The sequence below is a fragment of the Centropristis striata genome, chromosome 6, assembly GCF_030273125.1.
Source record: "Centropristis striata isolate RG_2023a ecotype Rhode Island chromosome 6, C.striata_1.0, whole genome shotgun sequence".
NCBI classification, from domain to species: Eukaryota; Metazoa; Chordata; class Actinopteri; order Perciformes; family Serranidae; genus Centropristis; species Centropristis striata.
In genome coordinates, this window is record NC_081522.1 from 28,661,244 (window position 1) to 28,684,222 (window position 22,979).

General features: G+C 37.8%; 2 protein-coding genes across 3 annotated transcripts; one reads left to right on the plus strand and one right to left on the minus strand.

Moving 5' to 3' along the window:
- The first annotated feature begins 477 nt into the window (after positions 1 to 477).
- Positions 478 to 9,514, plus strand: zgc:56622 (uncharacterized protein LOC326033 homolog). The gene is made up of 10 exons (XM_059335630.1): positions 478 to 801; positions 1,960 to 2,136; positions 2,447 to 2,563; positions 2,841 to 2,918; positions 3,826 to 3,942; positions 5,350 to 5,462; positions 7,126 to 7,213; positions 7,290 to 7,373; positions 9,006 to 9,088; positions 9,179 to 9,514. Exons 1-10 carry the CDS (start codon positions 712 to 714, stop codon positions 9,210 to 9,212), a joined length of 981 nt encoding a protein of 326 aa, XP_059191613.1. The 5' UTR covers positions 478 to 711; the 3' UTR covers positions 9,213 to 9,514.
- Positions 9,515 to 10,845: 1,331 nt separating this feature from the next.
- Positions 10,846 to 22,598, minus strand: klhl36 (kelch-like family member 36). Of its 2 annotated transcripts, none has more exons than XM_059335631.1 (9): positions 22,313 to 22,598; positions 21,592 to 21,675; positions 19,211 to 19,405; positions 18,901 to 19,023; positions 17,122 to 17,343; positions 16,029 to 16,334; positions 14,114 to 14,341; positions 13,430 to 13,587; positions 10,846 to 12,025 (listed from the first exon to the last, which is right to left on the minus strand). In XM_059335631.1, exons 2-9 carry the CDS (start codon positions 21,649 to 21,651, stop codon positions 11,500 to 11,502), a joined length of 1,818 nt encoding a protein of 605 aa, XP_059191614.1. In that variant the 5' UTR covers positions 21,652 to 21,675; positions 22,313 to 22,598; the 3' UTR covers positions 10,846 to 11,499. The 2 variants fall into 2 exon arrangements, with proteins under 2 accessions (XP_059191614.1, XP_059191615.1); XM_059335632.1 differs by lacking the exon at positions 10,846 to 12,025 and adding an exon at positions 12,569 to 12,999.
- Positions 22,599 to 22,979: the final 381 nt, after the last annotated feature.

The following is a 22,979-nucleotide window of genomic DNA, read 5'->3' on the forward strand; positions in this document are numbered from 1 at the left end:
GTTGATTTTTGTCAAAAATTGTCATATTTTAAAATACCTAAAAATACTTAAAATGGGACAATTATAGTCTGTTGATGTATATTAGAGTATAATATGACCACGAGAATTGATATTTATTCAACCCTTTTTGTTGTTGTTATATCTGGAGATTATACTTTTATCAATGGATCAAATTTATTAAAAACAAAGCAAAAAATCCAACAAATCTACAGATTTGCACCGCAGCTGCACAGAACAGCGATGCACTATCACCATCTAATGTTGGACTGTAAACATTACAACAGATTTTTCTCTTACAATGTGACCCTGCCTGTGTGTGTGTTTATGTGTGTGTGTACTGCTACCCCCATGAGGAAAAGTGACCTTTGCAACATGCTCCTCCTCACTTACTGACTTATCACGTAAATACTTGGTGGTGAAGTACTTTGTGTGTTGTCCAATAATTAACTACTGGACTGATAAGGAAGGTATAAGAGAGAGAAAGAAACAGTGAGAGGGGTAGAAAAGAGAAAGAGAGAGAAAGAGAGAGAGAGAGAGAAGGAAAGAAACACGTTGGATATAGAGAAGTACAATCAGCAAAGAAAAAGGAAGGACGTTGACTCAGCATTTGCAGTTTGAGGGGAATAAAGAGGAAGAGGAAAGATCCGACAGTGTGTGCGACCAGTGTGTGCTGAGTATATCACTTTGCTGCTTTTCTGCTGCTCTGGTTAAATGTTCTGCATGGAGGACACACAGGTGGCAAGGACCATAGAGCTGAATGATGGCGCACGAATGCCGGTTTTGGGTCTTGGGACATGGAAGGTAGCCTAAAAATTAATTTCTATATGTTGTACCGTACAAAGTCCAGCTTATATAAGTTTCTTTTCTTGCTCGAGATTATTGCACTTAATTAACTATGCATTGCATATACTGTACATGCATTTGAGGTAGAACAGTAAACAACAAGTAAAGTTTGCCTAGGGAGGGAATCAAAAAGTACTGGCTTCTGATAGGCAGATTATTTATCCTCCAGGTCAGATAAGGCTGCATATGAATCCAACCTTCTTTATCAAAGGATTAGTTTGTGACACAAGCATATTTGCTTTCTTGCCAACAGCTATAGAAGATGATACACTCTGATATCTGAACATTATAGCTGTAGTTACAGTATATAGTTATAGCTGTAACTATACTTTACTATACTATACTATACTATACTATACTATACTATACTATACTATACTATACTATATTATACTATGCTATACTATACTATACTATACTATACTATGCTATTCTATACTATAATATACCACACTATACTATACTATACTATACTATACTATACTATACTATACTATACTATACTATACTGTTCTATACTAAACTATACTATAATATACCACACTATACTATACTACACTATACTATACTATACTATACTATACTATACTATACTACTGTACTATACTATTCTATACTATACTACTCTACAATAATATAGTATACTACTATACTATACTAAACTATACTATACTATATTATACTGTACTAAACTATACTATTCTATACTATGCTACTATACTGCTGTACAATAATATGCTATACTACTATACTATACTATACTATACCATACTATATTATACTGTAATATACTATACTATTAGTCAAATTCCTGACAGCTGCTGACTGTAGCATAATATTTAACAAACAGTGATTTAGACTTTCCTATCTAACTTCCAGCAAGAAGGCTTATAACTTATAACTGTTTCACAGTCAAAAAGAGTTATTAGTGTAAACACTGGAGATCATATTACCGTAAGGCAGAGACAGTTAATTTCTGAGAATACTGGTAGCCTCCATCAAATTCCTCAATGCATTGACAGTGTAAACAGCACAGATTTGAATGGTTTTACTGAAGTACACTGTGGTGGAGATGTAAATAAAAGGCCTATTTTATAAATGTTTCATATCTTGCAGTCCTCCCATCTTCCCCGCACCTCAGTCCAGGGTGCAGTGGAGACCGCCATTGCAGCTGGCTACCGCCATATAGACACTGCTCACTGCTACAAAAATGAGGTTGATATCGGCAAGGCTCTGCGCTCCAAGACACAGCAGGGCATCATCAGGCGCCAGGACATGTTCATTGTCAGTAAGGTGGGTGATGAGGAGAGCAGGTGTTCCAGCAAGGCCAGGGAGCAACATGAGAAGGGAAATTTCATCATATTTGTTTAAACAACTGATGCCATTTTTGAATTGCAAAGAAGGAAAGTATGAAAAAAACCTGTAAACTGAAACTGAACCTTACATGGTACTTTTATGTTTTCTGTGGTACCCAAAGTATCCGGATGATGTTACACATTAATAAGTGCTTGATTTTATATGTCTTAATATGCTGCCTTATATATTGTTTGCAATATTTTATCTTACTATTTATCTTCCTGCTCTGTCCCTTTTTGTTTTAAAGCTGTGGTGTACCTACCATGCCCCAGAGGACATCCCTGTGTGCCTGAATAAGTCCCTGAATGATCTCCAGCTGGACTACCTGGATCTTTACCTTGTGCATTTCCCTGTTGGCCTAAAGGTTGAGAATTCAAAAAAGTTTTACAGCCCTTTGTATTTGAATTTCTGGAGGCTTTAAAGCCCATTATACAAGGTCCTGTACGAACAATAAATGTGTAAAAATTGTGTTATGTGTTTCTAGACTATCATGGAGCTGAAAATCTCCAAATCATGGGCTTATCACATTGTTACGGCTAATACAGCCATCACATCCGAGTTGTTTTTCTTACATCCTAATGAATGTACATTGAGTTTTGGTGTAGTAAGTATAAGTTGACTGACTCTACATTTCCTCCTAGAAAGTGGGTGATGAAATTTTGCCTGAGAAGGATGGAGAGGTACTGACCTCTGACATAGACTATGTAGATGTATGGAGGGTAAGAACACATGTACTCAATCTGTTTGCATGTTAACTGGCACAATCACAGCCACCACATATACTATGAGCTCTACACCTTCTTCCATAATACATTATACTTATACTATACTACTTATACTATACTATACTGCAATAGACTATACTATACTATACTATATTGTAGTACTGTACTATACTATGCTATACTATAGTAATTTTTGTATAAAATAAGTTTGTAGGACAAAAACAGAATCCATGCCACTATACTATACTATAGTACTATACTATACTATACTACACTACACTACACTACACTATACTATACTATACTATACTATACTATACTATACTATACTATACTATACTACACTACTCTATACTATACTACACTATACTATACTATACTATACTATACTACACTACACTACACTACACTACACTACTCTATACTACACTATACTATACTATACTATACTATACTATACTATACTATACTATACTAGAGAATCACTTCAGTTTACTATTCTAAAAAGAACAGAATCCATGCCACTATACTATAGTACTATACTATACTATACTATACTATACTATACTATACTATACTATACTATACTATAATATGCTATGCTATACTATACTATACTATGCGATACTATAGTATATGATACACTACACTACACTACTATACTACACTATACTATACTATACTATACTATACTATACTATACTATACTATACTATACTATACTATACTAGAGAATCACTTCAGTTTGCTATGCCAGTTACAGGACATTAATGCTTTCCTAAATTTTATGCTTTTCTTAATTAGATTTTCTCTGTTTTTTAAATAAAACATATCAAAGCTTGCATGGTTCTTTTAAAGTTGATGGCAGAGGTGTGTTTACTGTGTGTTGATGTGTTTGCAGGGGATGGAGGCCCTGCAAGCCTCAGGGAAGGTAAAGAGCATCGGTGTGTCCAACTTCAACATCCTGCAGCTGGAGAGACTTCTGGCTCTGTGCAGGGTGCCCCCTGCTGTCAATCAGGTGCTGTCTCAGATTGATTGTCCCAATGGATGGCCTGCCTCATAGAGCTCACATGGGATGTTGTTATTAAATATTTAAGATTACTTGCAAAAAATATTTAATTTGAAAAGTTATCATATTACAATATATGATGTTTTTCTATGATGTCATGAAAAATTACCTCATAAATGACACTGAACAAATATATAAAAACAACCCTTTTGTTTTTGCTCCAATTTTTCATGAGTTGAGATCAACGATCGAAGATCGAAGGTCTATTTGTTTCAGATTTGGCTCACAAAATTGTTTAAAATCTGTGTTAGAGTCAGAAAACCGTTCAGTATCTGGTGTGACCACCATTTACCTCACACAGTGAAACACATCTCCTTCAAAAAAGAGTTGATCAGGTTGTTGATTGTGGCCGGTGGAATCTTGGTCCACTCCTCTTCAATTGCTGTGTGAAGTTGGAATTGGCAGGAAATGTTGTATACGCCGATTCAGAGCATCCTAGCATGCTCAATGGGTGACATGTCTGCTGGGTATGCAGGCCATACAAGAACTGGGATGTTTTCAGCTTCCAGGAATTGTGTCCAGGTCCTTGCAACATGGGGCGGTGCATTATAATGCTGCAACAGGAGGTGATGGTAGAGGATGAATGGCACAATAATGGGCCTCTGGATCTAGTCACAGTATCTCTGTATTCAAAATGCCATCATTAAAATGCACCTGTGTTGTTTGTAACAGATAGGTGAAGATGCAGGATGAGGGTCGTAAGTGGTTACCAATTTCTCAGAAATTACTTTTGAGATGGCTTGAGATGGGCAACAGCTCTGGTGGACATTCCTGCAGTCAGCATGCCAATTGCATGTTCCTCAAAGCTTGCAACATCTGTGGCATTGTGCTGTGTGATAAAACTGCACATTTTATGGTGCCCTCTTTTTGTGACCAGACTAAGGCACACTTGTGCAATAATCATGTTGTCTGATCATCATCTTGATATGCCAATTTGTAAGCAGAATTTTAGAGAAATAATCCTTTTTTGTACATAGACAAAGTCTTAGATCTTTGTTTTCAGCTCATGAAAAATTAGAGCAAAATGAAAGTTTTTATTTTTGTTCAGGTTACCATGACATCAAATGCTGCCATACACAACAAAGCACAACGTACGGAACATCACATGATGTTGATGCATGACTTGTTATTTAATTAAGTATTGTAATCTGATTATATCATGTGGTGATGCAACTATCATATTTCAACAAAATGTATCAACATAACATTGTTGTGTAGGGATAAATTCCTGGAACAAAATGTTGGTCCTGTTCCTTAGCTGACTATAAATCCAAGATTAGAAATATATGAAGCTCTGCCTTTGATCATTATCCATATTTATTTGGCTTTTGTTTTCTGGTGCTATATCCTCCATAGATCGAGTTGCATCCTTATCTGGTGCAGTCAGAGATGATAGAGTTCTGTAAGGCCAAAAACATCGCCCTGACTGCCTACAGTCCCTTCGGCTCGCCAGGGAGACCCTCAGACCTGTAAGACACATGGCATTAATCACACACACCGCTGACTCAGACTGATGATTAACAGGACTAGGTCAATATCCTGTATATCATTGAGCGTGTTTGGTTCATGCAATTTTGTGTACAATGTGTTAGGAATAGTTATTGGTAGTGTCTATGATGTAAATATTAGTATGCTTTTGTCCCAGCAATACAAAAAAGTACTAATACGCTCAATAATTTAATAAACCTTAGAGGAACAATAGAGCTTTTTCATGGGCCCTAATAATTACATTTGAAATGAAATGAGGAAGTAAAATATCTGTCCTCATCGGCCAATGACAACGTGTTTGAAAACAAGTGTGCACTGCAAATGTAGAAGAAGACAGTGGATGTGCAGCCTCGAGCAGCCCCGCCCCCTGAATATAGTGTGATCACTCACTCAGTCACCCAAGTAACTTCTTTTAAATCACTTCTTAAAAGCCAACTTTTATAGACCTACTTTTATATAATGCTTTCTATCTTACTAATCATTTTTACTTTTTTACTTTTTACTTTTTCATTCCTTTTACCTTCTAATTCTGTTCTTATTACTTTATCAGAATAATTTTCCTCTGTTAGGGGATTATTAGTTTCTGTAAATAATAATAATAATGATAATAATAATAATAACTTTATTTATATAGCACCTTTTAAAAACAGCAGCTTACAAATTGCTTCGACAGAGGGCAGTTAATTACAAAGACAATGATGTCATAAGACTAAAAACAATTCTTACATAAAAAAAAAAAAACAATAAAAGACAGAGCAGGAACAATCACAAGACATTCTCAGATACACAGAAAATAAATGGTAAAAGGAGTGGAAAAAGTAAAAAGTGAAGAGGTAAAAATGAGTAGTAAAAAAGAAAGCATTACATAAAAGCAAGTCTATAAAAGTGGGTTTTAAGAAGGGTTAAGCGGCTATGTGTAAATGTGGCCTCACTCACTCAATAAATCAGGCACATACACACCCGTGTGTAGGGCTGACCTCAGCCGTCAACAAAAATGAATAAAGCTGATGCTAATATTGTACAGCTTCTTGCATTGAAATCCCTCGAACTTTATTTGTCACTAATGTTACCACATGTGCACACTACCAGAAGTGTCCTTCAACACACAGGAAACAGTTTTAAAGTGAAAGGCAGCTTCTCATATTGTCAAAAAAAGAAAAAGAAAAATCTCTTATTCATCTCCTGTGTGTTGAATTTAGTGTTGCCAGGTCTGTGCTGCCCTCTGCTGGACATTGCTGAAATTAAATACACCCTTTCAGTTTTATTTGCTATTATGTGATCTGATTTCAATGTGGCAAGGAAAACTTTCATAGTAGCATAATAAAAAGCAATTAATTCCGTTTTTAAAGAGTAAAACTAAGTAATTTATTATGACACAGTAAATGTCCTTTTGGACTCCTCAGACGTGCCAAAGAAAACATTGTTATGCAATAGGTTTCATTCTGTTATTAAGCCTTATCTCATCTACAACCTTTAAACTGGAGTTCAAGAAGATTTAGTCGAGTGAACTTTATCGCTCATGACGATAGATAAGAGCAAAAAGTGATGTTAGTGATATAAATATATTAGAACTACCCACTGAGGCTGCTCATTGTCATGAATGAAAAGTCCTGTGCTCTGGTCTTTTTACTTTTCCTATCTTAGGCTCAGAGAAGAAAGGGATCCAGTTAAGCTCCTGGAGGACCCAGTTGTGGCAGAGATAGCCACAAAGCACAGACACAGCCCTGCACAGGTCTGTGTCAGTGTGTGTCCTGTATATGTGCAAGTGTGTGTGTATACCTATGTTATTAACAGTGCTTTCCCCCCAGGTATTGCTGAGGTACCATGTGCAGCAGGGTATTTCAGTCATCCCTAAGAGTGACAAGCCTCATCGCATCCTTGAAAACACAAAGGTAAAAGCTCTCCTCTTTATCCTCTTACTCTTTCTCTCTCCTGATAATCGCCTACTTTCTTTAGTACTCATGCTGCTTTGTGATAGTAATGTGTTCATTAGACATCATTCAATATTTCATCTGGACTTTCACAGATCGGATGTTTGAATTATTTAGTTGCTTGTAGGAGAACCGCACATTGCCTTGCTTGCTCGTTGCTCAACAGAGCTGAGTTCAAATTCAGCTTTTGAAAAACAAGCCTGACTTGTTCTTTCTTTATTGATTTATTTCCTGATATATATTTAACGCTGCATTGATTGGCCATTAAGGAGGAGCAGAACAACCAGAAGAAACTACATATTTATAGCTTCTAAAGTTAAAAATGCCAGAAACGACAAAATGATTGATCAGCCAGTCACAGAGCAACGTCAGTATTCATGTTTCTGTCCAATATTCACAGTGTTTCAGTCTCCCCAAACTCCTGTAAAGTAACATGGGTCTCTTTAGCTGCTAAATGCTCCTCTGTGTTCACCAGTTACTCCTCGTCTGCTGTCTGGGCAGGTTTATAGATCACGTTCATCACAGCTTTCTTCACAGAAGACAGATGGAAACTCAAAGAAACTCCATCTCTTACAAAAAAAACCCACAATAATGCATGAGACAGACAAAATGACTGCATAACGTATCAGCTGCCTAAAAAAAAGACACACAGATACAGACAAGTCTTCTGAGATATGGTTAGGTCAGGGAGGGGTGGGGAGTAGTTTGATAAGTAGTCAGTTTTCATAGTATATGACACAAAAAGTATGACAAAAAAATATTTTTTTGAGCTGATATAGACCAGATTTGGGTCAAAAATTTGTCTTTTTATATACATTATGTGGCCTGACGTTATTGTGCCCTATAGCTCTGTAGTGGTTAAAATCCCTACAATACTTCTAAGATTAAAAAATCCTTCTCATGTTGCATAAAGCCAGCAGGATATCATTATTCAGCACAAGCAATGGTGTAACAAGTATTCACATCCCTTACTACAGTAAAAGTATTAATACTACAATGTATAATTACTCCACTCCAAGTAAAAGTCCTGCATTCAAAACTTACTGAAGTATGAGTACAAAAGTATCAGCATTAAAAAATACTCATTATGCAGAATGGACACACTATACAATATATTACTATATTATTATTATTATTATTGATGCAATTATTTAAGCTGTATTTTAATTTTGCAAAGATAAGGCTAATTTTATATACTGTTATGAGGTTTTATTTTTTATTTTTTTTAAATGTTTCATCACTTTAAATGAATCATGTTTTTCATGTTAAATCTTGACCTGAAAAGTAACTAAATCTATCAGCTAAATGTAGTGCGGGGAAAAAACTATATTTGCCTCAAAATGTAGTGGAGTAGAAGTATAAAGTTACATAAAATGGGAATACTAAAGTACAAGTACCTCAAAATTGTAATTAAGTAAATGTACTTATAATAAGTATCATATCAAGGAGTATTTGATGTAATAGGAACACAGTGTCTGTTTTATCAACTTTCCTACAGGAACAACAAACACTATCATCAGGAAAGCGATTATGAGCATCAATAAAGTTGTCTGTTAAATGCATGTGTCTGAATCATATCCAATGTTTGTGCAGATCTTTGACTTCAGTCTGACTGAAGAGGACATGAAAGCACTAAAAGGACTTGACCGAGCGTGGAGGGCTTTCTGGCTTGAACAGTAAGTGAACACACAGCAGCAGCAGCAGAAGTCTCCTGCATGGTGCAGCTATTCTTACACTGTGTGATTGTTGTTCTGTTCTGTTCTCAGAGTCAGTTCTCATCCCTACTACCCCTTTGTGTGAGGCTGCCAGGAGAGTGGAGAGAAGAGACTGGACCAACTGATACCTAAAACACCGACAGCAGTACCAGCTACATGCAGTCTACCTACTAAACCACACACTGTAATTCAGCACTGCCTTATTTACATCAGTGTAATAACTATAGAATGTGATGTGAAGACAAATGTGATTAAGCTTTCAAATGTGACCAACAAAGCTCTGAAAAGTGAGGTGCTTACTTTTATAATGTTTGCATTTTATGAATAAAATTCTGTTTATGTTTTTTTTTATTTTTTAATTAAAGGCAATTAAGAAAGACGTACAAATGCAGTCCAACAAATAATTCTGAAATTCGAATGATCTATTAGAATATACAATACTGAGCACATTATAATATTAGTACATATCAGTGGTGGAAGAAGTATTCAGATCCCTTACTTAAGTAAAAGTACTGGTGCCATGATGTGAAATGACTCCACTACAAGTAAAAGTCCTGCATTCAAAACTTACTTAAGTAAAAGTACAAAAGTATCAGCATCAAAATGTACTTAAAGTATCAAAAGTAAATATATTCGTTATGCAAAATGGACCCACTCAGATTGTTTAATATATTCTAAATATATTTTTTGATTATTTTTATTGATGCATTTATGTAAACAGAATTTTACTGTTGTGGAGAGCTCATTTTGTTGTGTGTCATGTTTTTATGTTAATTCTTGACCCGAAAAGTAACTAAAGCTAATTTTAATATACTGTTATGAGGTTGTTGTTTTTAAAAAAATGTCTCATCACTTTAAATGTATCATGTTTTTTATGTTAAATCTCAACCTGAAAAGTAACTAATGCTGTCAGCTAAATATAGTGGAGTAAAAGTACAATATTTACCTCAAAATGTAGTGGAGCAGAAGTATAAAGCTACAAATGCAGAAATACTCAAGTAAAGTAAAAGTACCTAAAAATTGTACTTAAGTACAGTACTTGAGTAAATGTACTTAGTTACATTCCACCACTGGTACATACACTCTGTATATGTGTGTTAACAAACAACCAACAACATGTAATTGTATTTTTATTTTCAAACCATTTATGTAAGGTTTAAATTAATGTTGTCAATGTAGGGCTAATTTTAACTTCTTATTATTCTTTCTTGTAGTTTAATTAATTAAAATGCATAATCATTTTCAATGTATTGTGTTAATATTAACTCTTGACCTGTAAAGTAACTAAAGCTGTCAGCTAAATGTAGTGGAGTAAAAAGTACAATATTTGCCTCAAAATGTAGTGAAGTAGTAGTATAAAGTTACCTAAAATTGAAATACTCAAGTAAAGTACAAGTACCTCGAAATTGTACTTAAGTACAGTACTTAAGTAAATGTACTTAGTTGCATTCCACCACTGAAAATAAGTTCCAATGTCCATTGAGGCTTTATAGGGGTGCTGCAGGTCTTGTTTTACTAAATCAAAGAACATATTAATTAATCAGCAAGTAGTGGCAAAGTGTCTTTTTAAATTCACAAAATCTGCAGTGGGAGGCACAAACTGCTGAATGCTCTCTCTCATTCACTTCTGTGTTGTTTTGCTTCTGTCTGTGGATTGTGACACTTTGGGGAATTAAATTAGGCCTAAAAGTTTTATTTACAAACACAAAAGCAATGAATTGCATTCACCAGCCACTTTATTATGTACACCTGTCAGCTTCACATTAACGCAAATATCTACTCAGCCAATCAGCAGCAGCTCAATGCATTTAGGCATGTAGACATGGTGAAGACGAGCTGCTGAAGTTCAAAGTGAGCATCAGAATGAGGAAGAAAGGTGATTTAAGTGACTTTGAACGTGGTATGGTTGTTGGTCTGAGTATTTTCACAAACAACCATCTCTAGGGTTTACAAAGAATGGTCCAAAAAAAGAGAAAATATCCAGTGAGCCTTGATGCCTTGTTGATGCCAGAGGACAGAGGAGAATGATCAGACTGGTTGGAGATGATAGAAAGGCGACACTAACTTAAATAACCTCTCGTTACAACCGAGGTCTGCAGAAGACCATCTCTGATCACACAACACGTCCAACCTTGAAGCAGATGGACTACAGCAGCAGAAGAAAACACTGCCACTTTATTAGCAAGAATTTGTTCATTAGTAGTCATTCAACTAAATTCTTAAGCCGTCTTAAAGATTTAGAATCAGAAATAAGCATCAGGCTCTGCCTCAGCTACAAATCATGGCTTGTATTTTTGGACAGAGAAAATCCTTCATCACTGTGGTTATGTGGGGTATAATCTTCCTTTTCTCCCTTATCTCTTCTTCGTCTTCTACGGAGAGGTTGATGATGATGAGGGCTTTACAGTGCACACACATGCTGAGGCCCCTGCGATGCATTTCGGCAGGTCGGGTCCTCTAGTCCATGAGCCCTTGTCAGGGTCGTGCACCTGAGTGGCTCTGGAGAAGGCCATACTCTCCCAGCTGTAGCCCCCGAGCACATATATCCTCCCCGCCCAGACTGCGAGCCCCGCCTCGCTGTTGGGCAGCAGCAGCGGTGCCACCTGGGTCCACTGGCCACTGCGCGGGTCATACGATTCCACCCGTAGGATGTCAAAGCGATCTGTGGTGTCTTCGTGGTCGTCGCTGCCCCCGATGGCGTAGATGAGGTGGTTGTGGGAGGCCATGCAGTGCCAGCCTCGGGCCAGAGACATGGGCTGGCGTTCCACCCACACTTCACTGTCCCGGGACGGATCATAACTCAGGACATCCCGGCGGTAAGGGCCGATCTGATAGTCATGACCACCTGAGATGTACACTACACCGCGGAGGACCGTCCCAGCATGGCCATAAGTAAACCTAGAAAAGACAAAATGCAGCACTGTAAAAAATGAATAGTTGAAGAAAAAAAATCAACAACTACGCACAACAATACATAAGGACCATAGACTGTATGGTGACATCACCCATTGGTTTGTGGACTGCCCGTTGGAAGCATTGAGTTCAGCGTTTCACTCGCCACCATCTTGTTTCCGATACGGGGAGCAGACCATATTTGGACTGTGGAGGAGCGAGAGGGATCTGACAACACTGACTACACGCCTCTCTACACCTAAACCTGACTGAGAGAAGTCACTGCTAATTCATGTTAGCATTAACTGGAGCATTAACTGGGATGTTCATTTTGGCTAGCAAAAAACAAAAACAAAATGTACGTTACTTACTCATGAAAAATGACCAGCGACTCCTTGGAGTGCCGTCATCAGAAGAGAAGCAGAGCAATGTATCCATGACAACGTGTCAATAAAGTTATATATAACGTTATATACATAACTTTATTGACACGTTGTCATGGATACATTGCTCTGCTTCTCTTCTGATGACGGCTCGCCTTGTTAGCCACCTGTCACTAAAAAGGTAGCCACGCCTCAAATCATACAGTTCTGTATCTTCTGTTTTCTTTTAATTGATTTTTTTTTACTAGCGATTGAAAGTGTTGTCCTAAAAAAAAATTCTGAGGTAATAAATGAAGTGAGAAGTTTTCTCATTTTGTATTGAAATGAATAGACAGAAAAGCTTTTGCCGCCGCCATCAGCGATCCCTGTTTTGGTAGAATGCAACTTAAGGCACTTCCTGGTTTGCCTCACTGTTCAGACCTGGAGGTTGCCGCCTGCACCAAAGTCATTGTAGGAGCCTTAATGTAGTTTTTTTTGTTGATTGAATAATTGAAGTTCATTAGGAATAATGTTGAGTTGAGCTGCAGGCCGCGCCCATCTCTGCCTGAGTGCATCACTTTTGGACAAGGCAGCTGATTAAGGGTATCAGGTGGAGATCTGGAAAGCAAGAGGTTTGGAAGCACTCACTCACAGAGCAGTGTGGGAGAGAAATGTTTGGAGAGTCTGAATTGGGAAAAATGGAAACTGTAGGACTAAAGCTTGGTTCAAAGAAGGAAGAAGGAGCCGGTGAGCTTTTAGTTATGTGTCTTTGCTGCTTGCATTGGGCCTGTGGACTAATTTGAAATCCATAATAACCAAAATCCTTATCAAGAAAACCCTGGAAAATGGCTAGATATCAGCTCTTATATTTAACTCTTATGAGCCATTTTTGTTGTTATCATTATATTTGTCCAAACAAATAAACCTTTAGTTGTACCAGGCATTAAAATGAACAATACATTTAAGAAAACAAGGATGGTCTAATAATTTTTTCAATGACTGTTAGTCATCCATGAGAGAAACTTCTCCTAACATGACGTTTTCATACCTGGGCAGGCCTGCCACGTAGGACCAGCAGTCCTCAGCGGGACAGTAAACCTCCACAGAGGACAAAGCCCCGGTGTCATTCCTCCCACCGACGGCGATCAGGCACTCTCCCACTGCTCCCAGGTAAAAATCCACTCGCCGCTCGTTCATTGAAGCACCCTGGAAAAGCATCACACTGTCGGGGTTACATAGCTGTGTAAAAGGATAGTTCAAAGCTACAGTTTGCAAACTGAAAGTTGCAATAACAATTATAACACAGACAAACATAAGAGTATTAATTGGAGCAAAACTAGCTTACTGTATCAAACCTTGCTAGCATGATTTTCTAGGTTTAATTTGATCCAAAACTTATTTAAACACAAAACACACTTAAATATGCAAGATTGCTGTGAAAACTAACCTCATGCCTCTTCGGGGGCTAAAACATAAAACATTGAACTTATCATATCAAGTTAGTAATTGACTGGATCAAGTCTCTTTTCGTCCTTTCAAAATAAGTGTCAGTTATCAAAACAGGCTTTTGCATAGTACTGTATATATATCTTTTATTTTGCTCATGTATGCATGCAGCGATTAATTGATCGTAAATAATCGTTGGCAGGCTTCTTCCAAACGCCCATCCCTAGTATGCTCTATACATCGTTTGTAAACTGAGAAGTATCTGGCGAGGAGAATGGAGCAGTACCCTGGTCCACTGGTTGTGGCGGGGGTCGTATCTGTACAGCAGGTTGCAGGCAGCGTCTCCGCCGTTGTCCCTGGACGAGCTGCCGCCAGCAGCGAAGATGAAGCCTCCCAGCACCGCCAGGCAGTGGTGGCTCCGCTGGGCCGGCAGCTCGGTCTCCACCTCCCAGTTTCCTGTTTCACTGTCCAGTCTGCAAACATTGGCGCTCAGCTCCTCTCCACGTTCTGACACCTTGAGCATTTGGCAGTTTGCAGGGAGATACAGGAATCCATGTCAGGCATAGTTATTAAAAAGTAAATATGTGTGGCTGTCCAAGGTCTTTGTCTTATTTTTTTTTTTCACAACATGATACATTTTAGTTCATTAGACATTTTTTGAATTAAACCTAATAACAGTATATTAAGTTGTTAAAAATGAGCCCTATCTTGAGAAAATTAAAACACTGCCTACATAAATGCATCAATAATAATCCAATAATACATTTGGAATATACAGTCATGGAAAAAATTATTAGACCACCCTTGTTTCCTTCAATTTCTTGTTAATTTTAATGCCTGGTACAACTAAAGGTACATTTGTTTTGACAAATATAATGATAACAAAAATAGCTCATAAGAGTTTAATTTAAGAGCTGATATCTAGCGATTTTCCATGGTTATCTTGAAAATGATTTTGGTTATTATCAAGAAAACCATGGAAAATGGTTAGATATCAGATCTTGAATTAAACTCTTATGAGCTATTTTCGCTGTTATCATTATATTTGTCCAAACAAATTTACCTTTAGTTGTACAAGGCATTAAAATTAACAAGAAATTGAAGAAAAAGGGTGGTCTATTATTTTTTTCCATTACTTTATATAATAATCTGAGTGGGTCCATTCTGCATAACAATTACTTGTCATACTTCAACTACATTTTGATGCTGATACTTTTGTACTTTTACTTCAGTAAGTTTCAAATGCAGGATATTTAATTGGAGTAATTCTGCAGTGTGGTATTAGTACTTTTACCACAGTAAGGGATCTGAATACTTTTTCCACCACTGCTCACAAGATGTAAAAGCTTAATGGCTTAAATATTTTGTGCCTCAAATTAAATCAAGTCTTAAGGGAATCAAGTCTCAATTGAGTCCGATCTCTTATCAATCGAGCCTCAATCAGGTCTCAAGTCTCAGGTTTCCAGTCTGCAGCTCTACCAGAGACTCCAACTTGCCTCTGTATTCAGGACATTTTTCACTAATGCTATAATATCTAAGAAAATATTTCTTTCCTTTGTCTTTTCAACAAATATTTTACATGAAGTAATTTTTCAGTTAGAATGAATTTTCCACGAAAGTACAAACATTTTGGAAAAATGTCAAAGAAGAACTGTAAAAAATTTGGGCAGTAGAACTTCCAATGGACTCTTTGTTATGATGATTGCAAGAAAAATTATTACTATAAATTGGATGAAGACTGACCCCCACATGATCACTCAGTGGTTACAGAAAGTAAAACATGTCTACATGATGGAATATATGACTGCCCAATTACAGCTTAAAGTACCTATTTTTATGAGAGGGTGGACACCAGTTACCGACCATATCGCTTAAAACTCTTATGCACTATTATTATCTAAAATATCCCTTTTTTTTGGAATACAGAACCAGATAAAATATGTGCAATACCCTTTACAATGATATTTGTGTGACGGATGAGACCCAATCTCAAGATGTTTTGTTTGTTTTCCTTTGTGATGTTAATTGCCTGTTAATGTGCATAAAGGCAATAAAGTAAAAAAATAAAAAAATAAATTTTCCAAAACATCAAGGGAAAGACATCAGTAAACTTTGTCGACAGATTTAAAGCTTTTAATTCTGTTTAATACCGTTAATGGCTACCTCTGATATTAAAGTCATCCTCATCATCCCATCTGTACCTCTCCTCCAATCAGCAGTAGCTGCTCCACGCCGCCCCTCAGCTTGGTGCGTGCAGATTGCAGGAGCGGCTGTGCGCTGGGCTTGGCGTGGTACGCCACAGCTTCCTCCACCAGGGCCTCGCAGCCGGCCTCCTCCGTCAGCAGGGCCTGCACCGCCGGCAGCACTCGGTCCACCAGGTCCTCCGCTGGCATCAGAGGGAAGCGGATGTGGGACAGGAGCTGTCTGGCGTAAACGGTCCTGTCTGGAGTCTTGCTGAGCCACTGCAGGGTGGCCTTGAGGAGTGCCTGCTCGCTGTCATGCTGAACCTGATTAAGAAGAGACAAGCTCAAATATTAATGATGCAGTCTTCTTATAATCCTAACCCACATCTAAGCCCCAAACCCATGTTATGTTGTGGTGGGATTAAGAGATGGGTCTTTGGAAGAAACCTGCCAACTCGATTATCTATAACGTTAACAATCAATTAATCGATATGTTTTTATACAAACTCCAGTATGTATAAAATCATGCATACATGGGCAAAATAAAAGATACATCTACAGTACTTTGCAAAAGCCTGTTTTGATAACGGGCGCTTTTATTTTGAAAGGACGAAAAGAGACTTCCTGTTGATAGTAAAACTAACTCAAGTGAGGTGATACTGTTAAGATAATGTCAAGGAGTTCAGTGTTTTATGTTTTAGCCCCCGAAGAGGCATGAGGTTAGTTTTCACAGTAATCTTCATATTTAAGTGTGTTTTGTGTTTAAATAAGTTTAACTCAGTAATTCATGCTAACAAGGTTTGATACAGTAAGCTAGTTTTGCTCAAATTGATACTCTTGTATTTCTGTATGTTTTATAATTGTTTTTGCAACTTTCAGTTTGCAAACTGTAGCTTTATCCAACTTAATTCTCAGCTCATTGGCTTATTGACATACGGCCGCAGAACTGAACGCTCGGCCGTGTTTCAGTTCAGTGAGCACTGATACGCAAAAAATTTAAAAAAATACACAGATTGATTAAAAATTCCACGTGATCGACCAAATTCTTAACGACATTAGTTGATCATCAATTAATTATTCCCATCCCTAGTGGGATTATTTTGCCGTTTACCTGTTCACTGGAGAGGTAGGATGTGAGTTTGTGCAAAGGAATGTTGTGAAGGAAATCAGGGGTGAAGGAGAGCGTAGCAAAGCGTGTGAGGATGAAGTGGTCGATGAAGGTGTCGAGTCGCTCCAGGCTGTAGAGCAGAGCCAGCTCCTGCAGGTACAGGTAGTTGTCCTCGCTCACCTCCCTCTCCAGGTACTGGCAGCAGAAATCCACCACTCGCCACACCTGATCAACAGCAGGGTTAGACATCACATTACAACTATTTCCTAGTAGTTTAAAATGTTCCATCTCAATTAATTACACACACCGGCCACTACATTAGGTACACCTGTTCTACGTCTTGTTAACACAAATATCTAATCAGCCAATCATATGGCAGTAGGGTTGTCACAATACTAAAATGTTCAACTCGATACCGATACTCAGGAAAATATTCAATACTAGATACCATTTTCGATACCACAAGGATAAAACCAAAGACCACAGAATTTAACAGAAATATTTTTATTAACAAGTAAAATGCAATATGTAAAAATTAACAGAACCACTGGTTAAATATTTATAATAAAAAACAGTTGTGCAAAAAGAAACGGCAACTATGATAACAAGCTTCAGATACTTGATACTTTTGAAAATGTATTGTATTGTATTGTATGTTTGTATGTATGTATTGTCAGTATTGTATCCGGATACAACGTTTTAGTATCGATACTTTTTTGAGTATCGATACTTTTGACAACCCTATATGGCAGCAATGCATTAAATCAGTGGTTTTCAAACTGGTTGTGCCCAAGGTGCAAGCCAAAATCTCAAGGCTCACCTGTATTCACATTCTTTCAGTACTACTTCCAGTAGTCACATTGACCTCGTAACTACTTCACTTCCAGCATGTATTTACTGTTTAAACTCTCTTCTATAAAGCTTTACTAAATGTTTTGACCTAAACCTAGATCAGTTATTTTGTGGCCTAAATTCAATGATACTGCAGCCTTTTTTTTTTTTTTTACAACCGCAAACCATATGTTTATATATGTTTTATTTTTTCCGAATGCTCCATGATATGGGTCATTTTGACCAAAGGCTCATATGGGTCATTATTGGTGGTTTCAGCAGGTGCAAGTGATGTGGATCAGCCAAGCCACAGCACCTCCATCTAACTCTTTTTGTGCCTAAAGATAAAAATCTGCGACCGCTTGACGACAATGTTTAAAATAGCAATTATTACATTTAGGTATGAGGACATGATCTCCTGCTGCCAGAAGCAGGAATTCATTTTGGCAATACTGCTGTGAGTCATACTGCATTAACAGTGTATGGTTGTCACAAAATTCCACGGCACACCTGGACTTGGGAACCACTGCATTTAGTCATGTAGACATGGTGAAGAGAAGCTGCTGAAGCTCAAAGCGAGCATCAGAATGGAAAGGAAGGTGGTTTAAGTGACTTTGAACGTGGCACGTGGCATAGTTGTCTATTTTACAATAGAAGATTGGAAGAACGTTCCCTGATCTGATGAGTTTGGATTTCCACAGCGACAGTCACATGGTCGGGTCAGAATTTGGCGTAAAAGAGAGAAAGCATGGATCAATCCAACGGTTCAGGCTGCTGCTGGTGTGATGGTGTGGGGGATATTTTCTTGGCACACTTTGGACCCCTTAGTACCAACTGAGCATGGTTTAAACGCCACAGCCTCCCTATCACATACAGTGTAATATATGATGCGCCCTTATTCTTCTGTACATTTAATATTAATGTATGAACAGAAAGTGTCCAGTTTCCTACCTGCAGAAGGTGGGCGGCTTCCAGCACATAGTCGATGTTTCCTCCATCCAATGGCAGATCTCCACTGTACAGGAAGTCCACTACAGCTTTCAGACCGATGTAGGACATCCCAACCAACTCCACCTGCAAACAGGAAGATAATGGAGGTTAATAGGGAGTCAGATGTAAGATAATGTCTGTATCTTAATGACTTCACGAATGCATTTATTAGAAAAAAGTGAGGATATAAAGAAAAATTATCCCATTGTTCAAATCTATAATTCCCTGATTTTCCTAGTGAAGAAAAATTCCTTTGTATCATCCTATGTACCTCCTCCTGGTGTTCCTCCCTCATGCCCAAAGTGAACATAGCATGGAAGTATGGGCTGGAGACGGCCAGGAGGGCTCTGTGAGCAGGGACCCGCTGGTTGTCGGCCACCAGCACCACATCACAGAACTGGCTGTGCTGCCGCTGCTCGTTGAGGCCCTGCAGCACCTCCACAGCTTGATCCACCCAGCGGAACACCTGCCAACACAACACTTAGTTGAAGGTCTCAGGAGAGCTATTTTCACCAGGGATGCACAATATTATCGGCACGTTATCCGCCGATATTGGCTTGAAAATGATCTATCGGACATCGGCCAACACGCCAATATAATAAAGTGATTAAATAATGGGGTGCACATCACCTCTCTGTTGCACCTTGTTTGTCGCTCATAGAATTGTGCAGTGTAGTCTGAGCCCCGCTATTTATTTATGTTCTGATTAGGGACTGAAGCTGCTTATATTTTTTGTACTTTTTGTGATTTTGTTTGCACAGTGCAGATTGAGTCGTCACATATTGGGCTCCTGTTTTAAGTTACATTTGAATTTAAGCAGCAGTCTGTAAGGTACATATAGTTTTATTCAATGTGGGTTTAATTGCTGTACAGTTGCATTTTTCACATGTTCCCAGTGAACACAGGGAAATTGGCCAGATTTGCCCTGATTGTGGGTATTAGTTGTGCGGGAAAAAAATATTGGTATCGATAATCGGCTAAATGAGTTGTAAGAAATCGGCATATCGGATATCGGCAAAAAATCCAATATCGTGCATCCCTAATTTTCACTCTTCTCGAGTGCAACAGACCACGGATTACCCACTACCCATACTACCTGTATGTGTTGGAACTGACTATTAAAGTGGCTCTGTGTGATAGTTGGACCATGTGGTACTGTTTATGTCTGTTTTGGATCTTGCACATAAAGACCTAATACCATAATGTTTAATCATATTGTGGTCTCTTTATTTGCATTCTGAAGGGATAACAACAAAAAATGCCATTTTGCTCAGCCCTACATTGACTTTGTAGTATGGAAGAGGATTAGGGTCAGGTAGGAGATAATAAGTCATTAAATTTGAGAAAGTTGAAAGTTGAAATACAATGTTGTTGAGAAAATATGTATATGATATATAATATAATACAATACATGTCTAAAAAATTAACATAAATTACATAAAAGCAGATTTTCCCCAAAACAAGCTCACTACTAAGAATAGCTCATTTATGTAAAGGGGGATTTTAGTTCTACTGCACCCTTAAATATTCTAGTTATTGCTCATTTTATGACATTTATGAAAATCAGGTTGTAGCTTGCAGTCTACCTAACTGTTCGGATAGACATGACGTTTCTCTTAAACAAAGTTACTCAGATGACTTATTGACACAAATCTGTGAATACCTTTACAACTTTAGTGAACACAAAAAGTTTACTTTATTATTTCAAATTTTTTCTGGAAATCATATATCAGCTTTATTCTCGATATCTCGACTTTATTCTCATTTATTCGATTTTTTTAAATCCTTATTTTTTTCTCCTACCTGGCCCCAACCCTCTTCAGTAGTATAGTAATATGAATCTTTCTACAGACTAAATTTCCTCAGGGACACACATGAGTTTTGGTGAGAAACACTGATGGTAAACATAGTTTTGTTTGTTTACAAGAAAACTCCACAGTGTACCTTTAAGTATAGGCGCTGCTAACTACGCAAAAAGAAATGTTAGACATGGTTCTCAAATGTTGGTGTTGTAATAAAATCATTAATCTGACCAATGGGAGATGATAAGAGCAGCTTCAGGCAGGGCTTCTTTTATACAAACTGGCTCAGAATAAATTAATATGATTCTTCAGATTTGTAGCATCAGCTGGCAAAGAAATGACCATTGAATCTAAAAGTAACATGCAGAGAGAATATTGAAATTACTCAGTGTGACTATGGTCATGTTTATAGTATATACAGGTGCATCTCAATATATTGGAATATCATGGAAAAGTTCATTTCCAGTAGTTCAAGTCAAACAGCCCCAACCAAGTATTGAGTCATATAGATTACACTTTCTGAATTGAATTCCTGACATAAACTTTTCTATCATATTCTAATTTATTGAGATGCACCTGTAGTGTTCTGAAACACTGTCCTGCCTCAGCCAATGTGAACGTCCTCTATGAAAATTGTCTTCACTGTAATGTTCACCTAGTCATACAAATGTCATGTTGTATGTGTCTGACTGTACAGCATGGCTCAGGACTGTGATATGTCCTCTCATTGACACACAGACACACTCACAGACACACACACACACAGACACACACACACACACACACACACACACACACACACACAAACACACACACACACACACACACACACACACACACACACACTGACCTTGGACGATTCACTGATCCGCTGGGGCCGACACACACGACTCGGTTTGCCATTGTCCATTATGTTCCCTCAGGCAGGCATCATCTAAAGGACACACACACAAACAAACACGCACAGCATTAGTAATAGTGATGCCGTCCTTACTGTTTGTGCCCAATTCCTATCCTAATATTAAATTATCCCTCATAGTCACAGTACAAGAACCAGCAAAGCCATGTGTCCTCATTTAGTAGGCTTCATGTAACTGGACTGTCTCCATCTTCCTATGCTTGTCATTTGGTCCTCATAGCCTACTGCAGGGATGGGCAACTGGAGGCCCGGGGGCCACATACGGCCTGCACCCTCACTTGAAGTGGGCCTCAGTACAACTACATGCATTTGAGCATGAAATCTTAAAAGTGCAGTGTAAAAATGCACAAAACCTGTTGTATTCCTATTTATACTGTTATACATGCATTTGAGCGTGAAATATGTTAAGTTACTGCAATGTAAACATGTTTAAAATTGCTGTTTCATCATATCTGGTTAAGTGCACAGTCCTATATGTGGCCCTGTGGTAGTGTCCATGAAAAATGATGGTCCCCTCCAGCATTTAAGTTGCCCATACATGGCCTACTGTTAGCTTAAAAAAACTCAGTCAAAATAAAAAAAAGTAAAGTTCTGTCACTTTCTGATTCAACCCTTAACAAGTTCCTATTGCTATAAACGGTCAAGTGCTTACATATGAACGTATCATGGAGGTGAAGACATCTGTGTACACTGTGATACAGTCAGCAGCATCTCTTGTTTCCGCAGCTTAGCATAAGAAGGACAAGCAGCCGCATTTTCTGGAGGAAACGATCAACATGCGACGCTGTATAATGATGTCACAAACTGGACCGCTTCCCCGAAACCCTCTACAGTAACACAGTGACTTCTTACAGAGACACATTGAGGTTAAACATAGTTTCTTAGACCACAAAAGGAGCTGAAGAGTGTAGCATATCATCAGCTCCCCGGAATAAACAAATTGACTTCCGGTTTAAGTTTTCAAAATAAACTATTTTGTCATGTTACAAAAACCAAACAAACTCCAGCAAACTAAAAAAAAAAACTCAGGGAGAGAATATGAGTAAAAATAACAATTCCCACGGTAAAAAATAAATAAATATATAACAACGCAAAAAACCTGACTGTGTGGAAGCTTCATTTATCAGCTGTAGGTTTTTGCTTGTTTTTTAAGATTGAAAAATTGTTGCAAAGCATTGTTTTGCTGCAGTCATACAATGCCAAAGGATGTTTTTGATGGATATAAAGAAAGGGCACTACTGACAGTCTCTCCGAATGTAACTGGTAAAAATCTAATACAATGCTTTTTATTTTATTTTTGCTATTTTATTTTGAAAACA

Coding starts and splice junctions, on each gene's coding strand:
- zgc:56622 (XM_059335630.1), top strand. CDS start 712: ATGTTCTGCATGGAGGACACACAGGTGGCAAGGACCATAGAGCTGAAT. Junction 2,137..2,446: donor ACATGTTCATTGTCAGTAAG/GTGGGTGATGAG, acceptor TTTGTTTTAAAG/CTGTGGTGTACCTACCATGC. Junction 7,374..9,005: donor GCATCCTTGAAAACACAAAG/GTAAAAGCTCTC, acceptor ATGTTTGTGCAG/ATCTTTGACTTCAGTCTGAC.
- klhl36 (XM_059335631.1), bottom strand. CDS start 21,651: ATGGACAATGGCAAACCGAGTCGTGTGTGTCGGCCCCAGCGGATCAGT. Junction 17,344..18,900: donor AAGCCGCCCACCTTCTGCAG/GTAGGAAACTGG, acceptor GCTGTTGATCAG/GTGTGGCGAGTGGTGGATTT. Junction 12,026..13,429: donor TACGTGGCAGGCCTGCCCAG/GTATGAAAACGT, acceptor TGTCTTTTCTAG/GTTTACTTATGGCCATGCTG.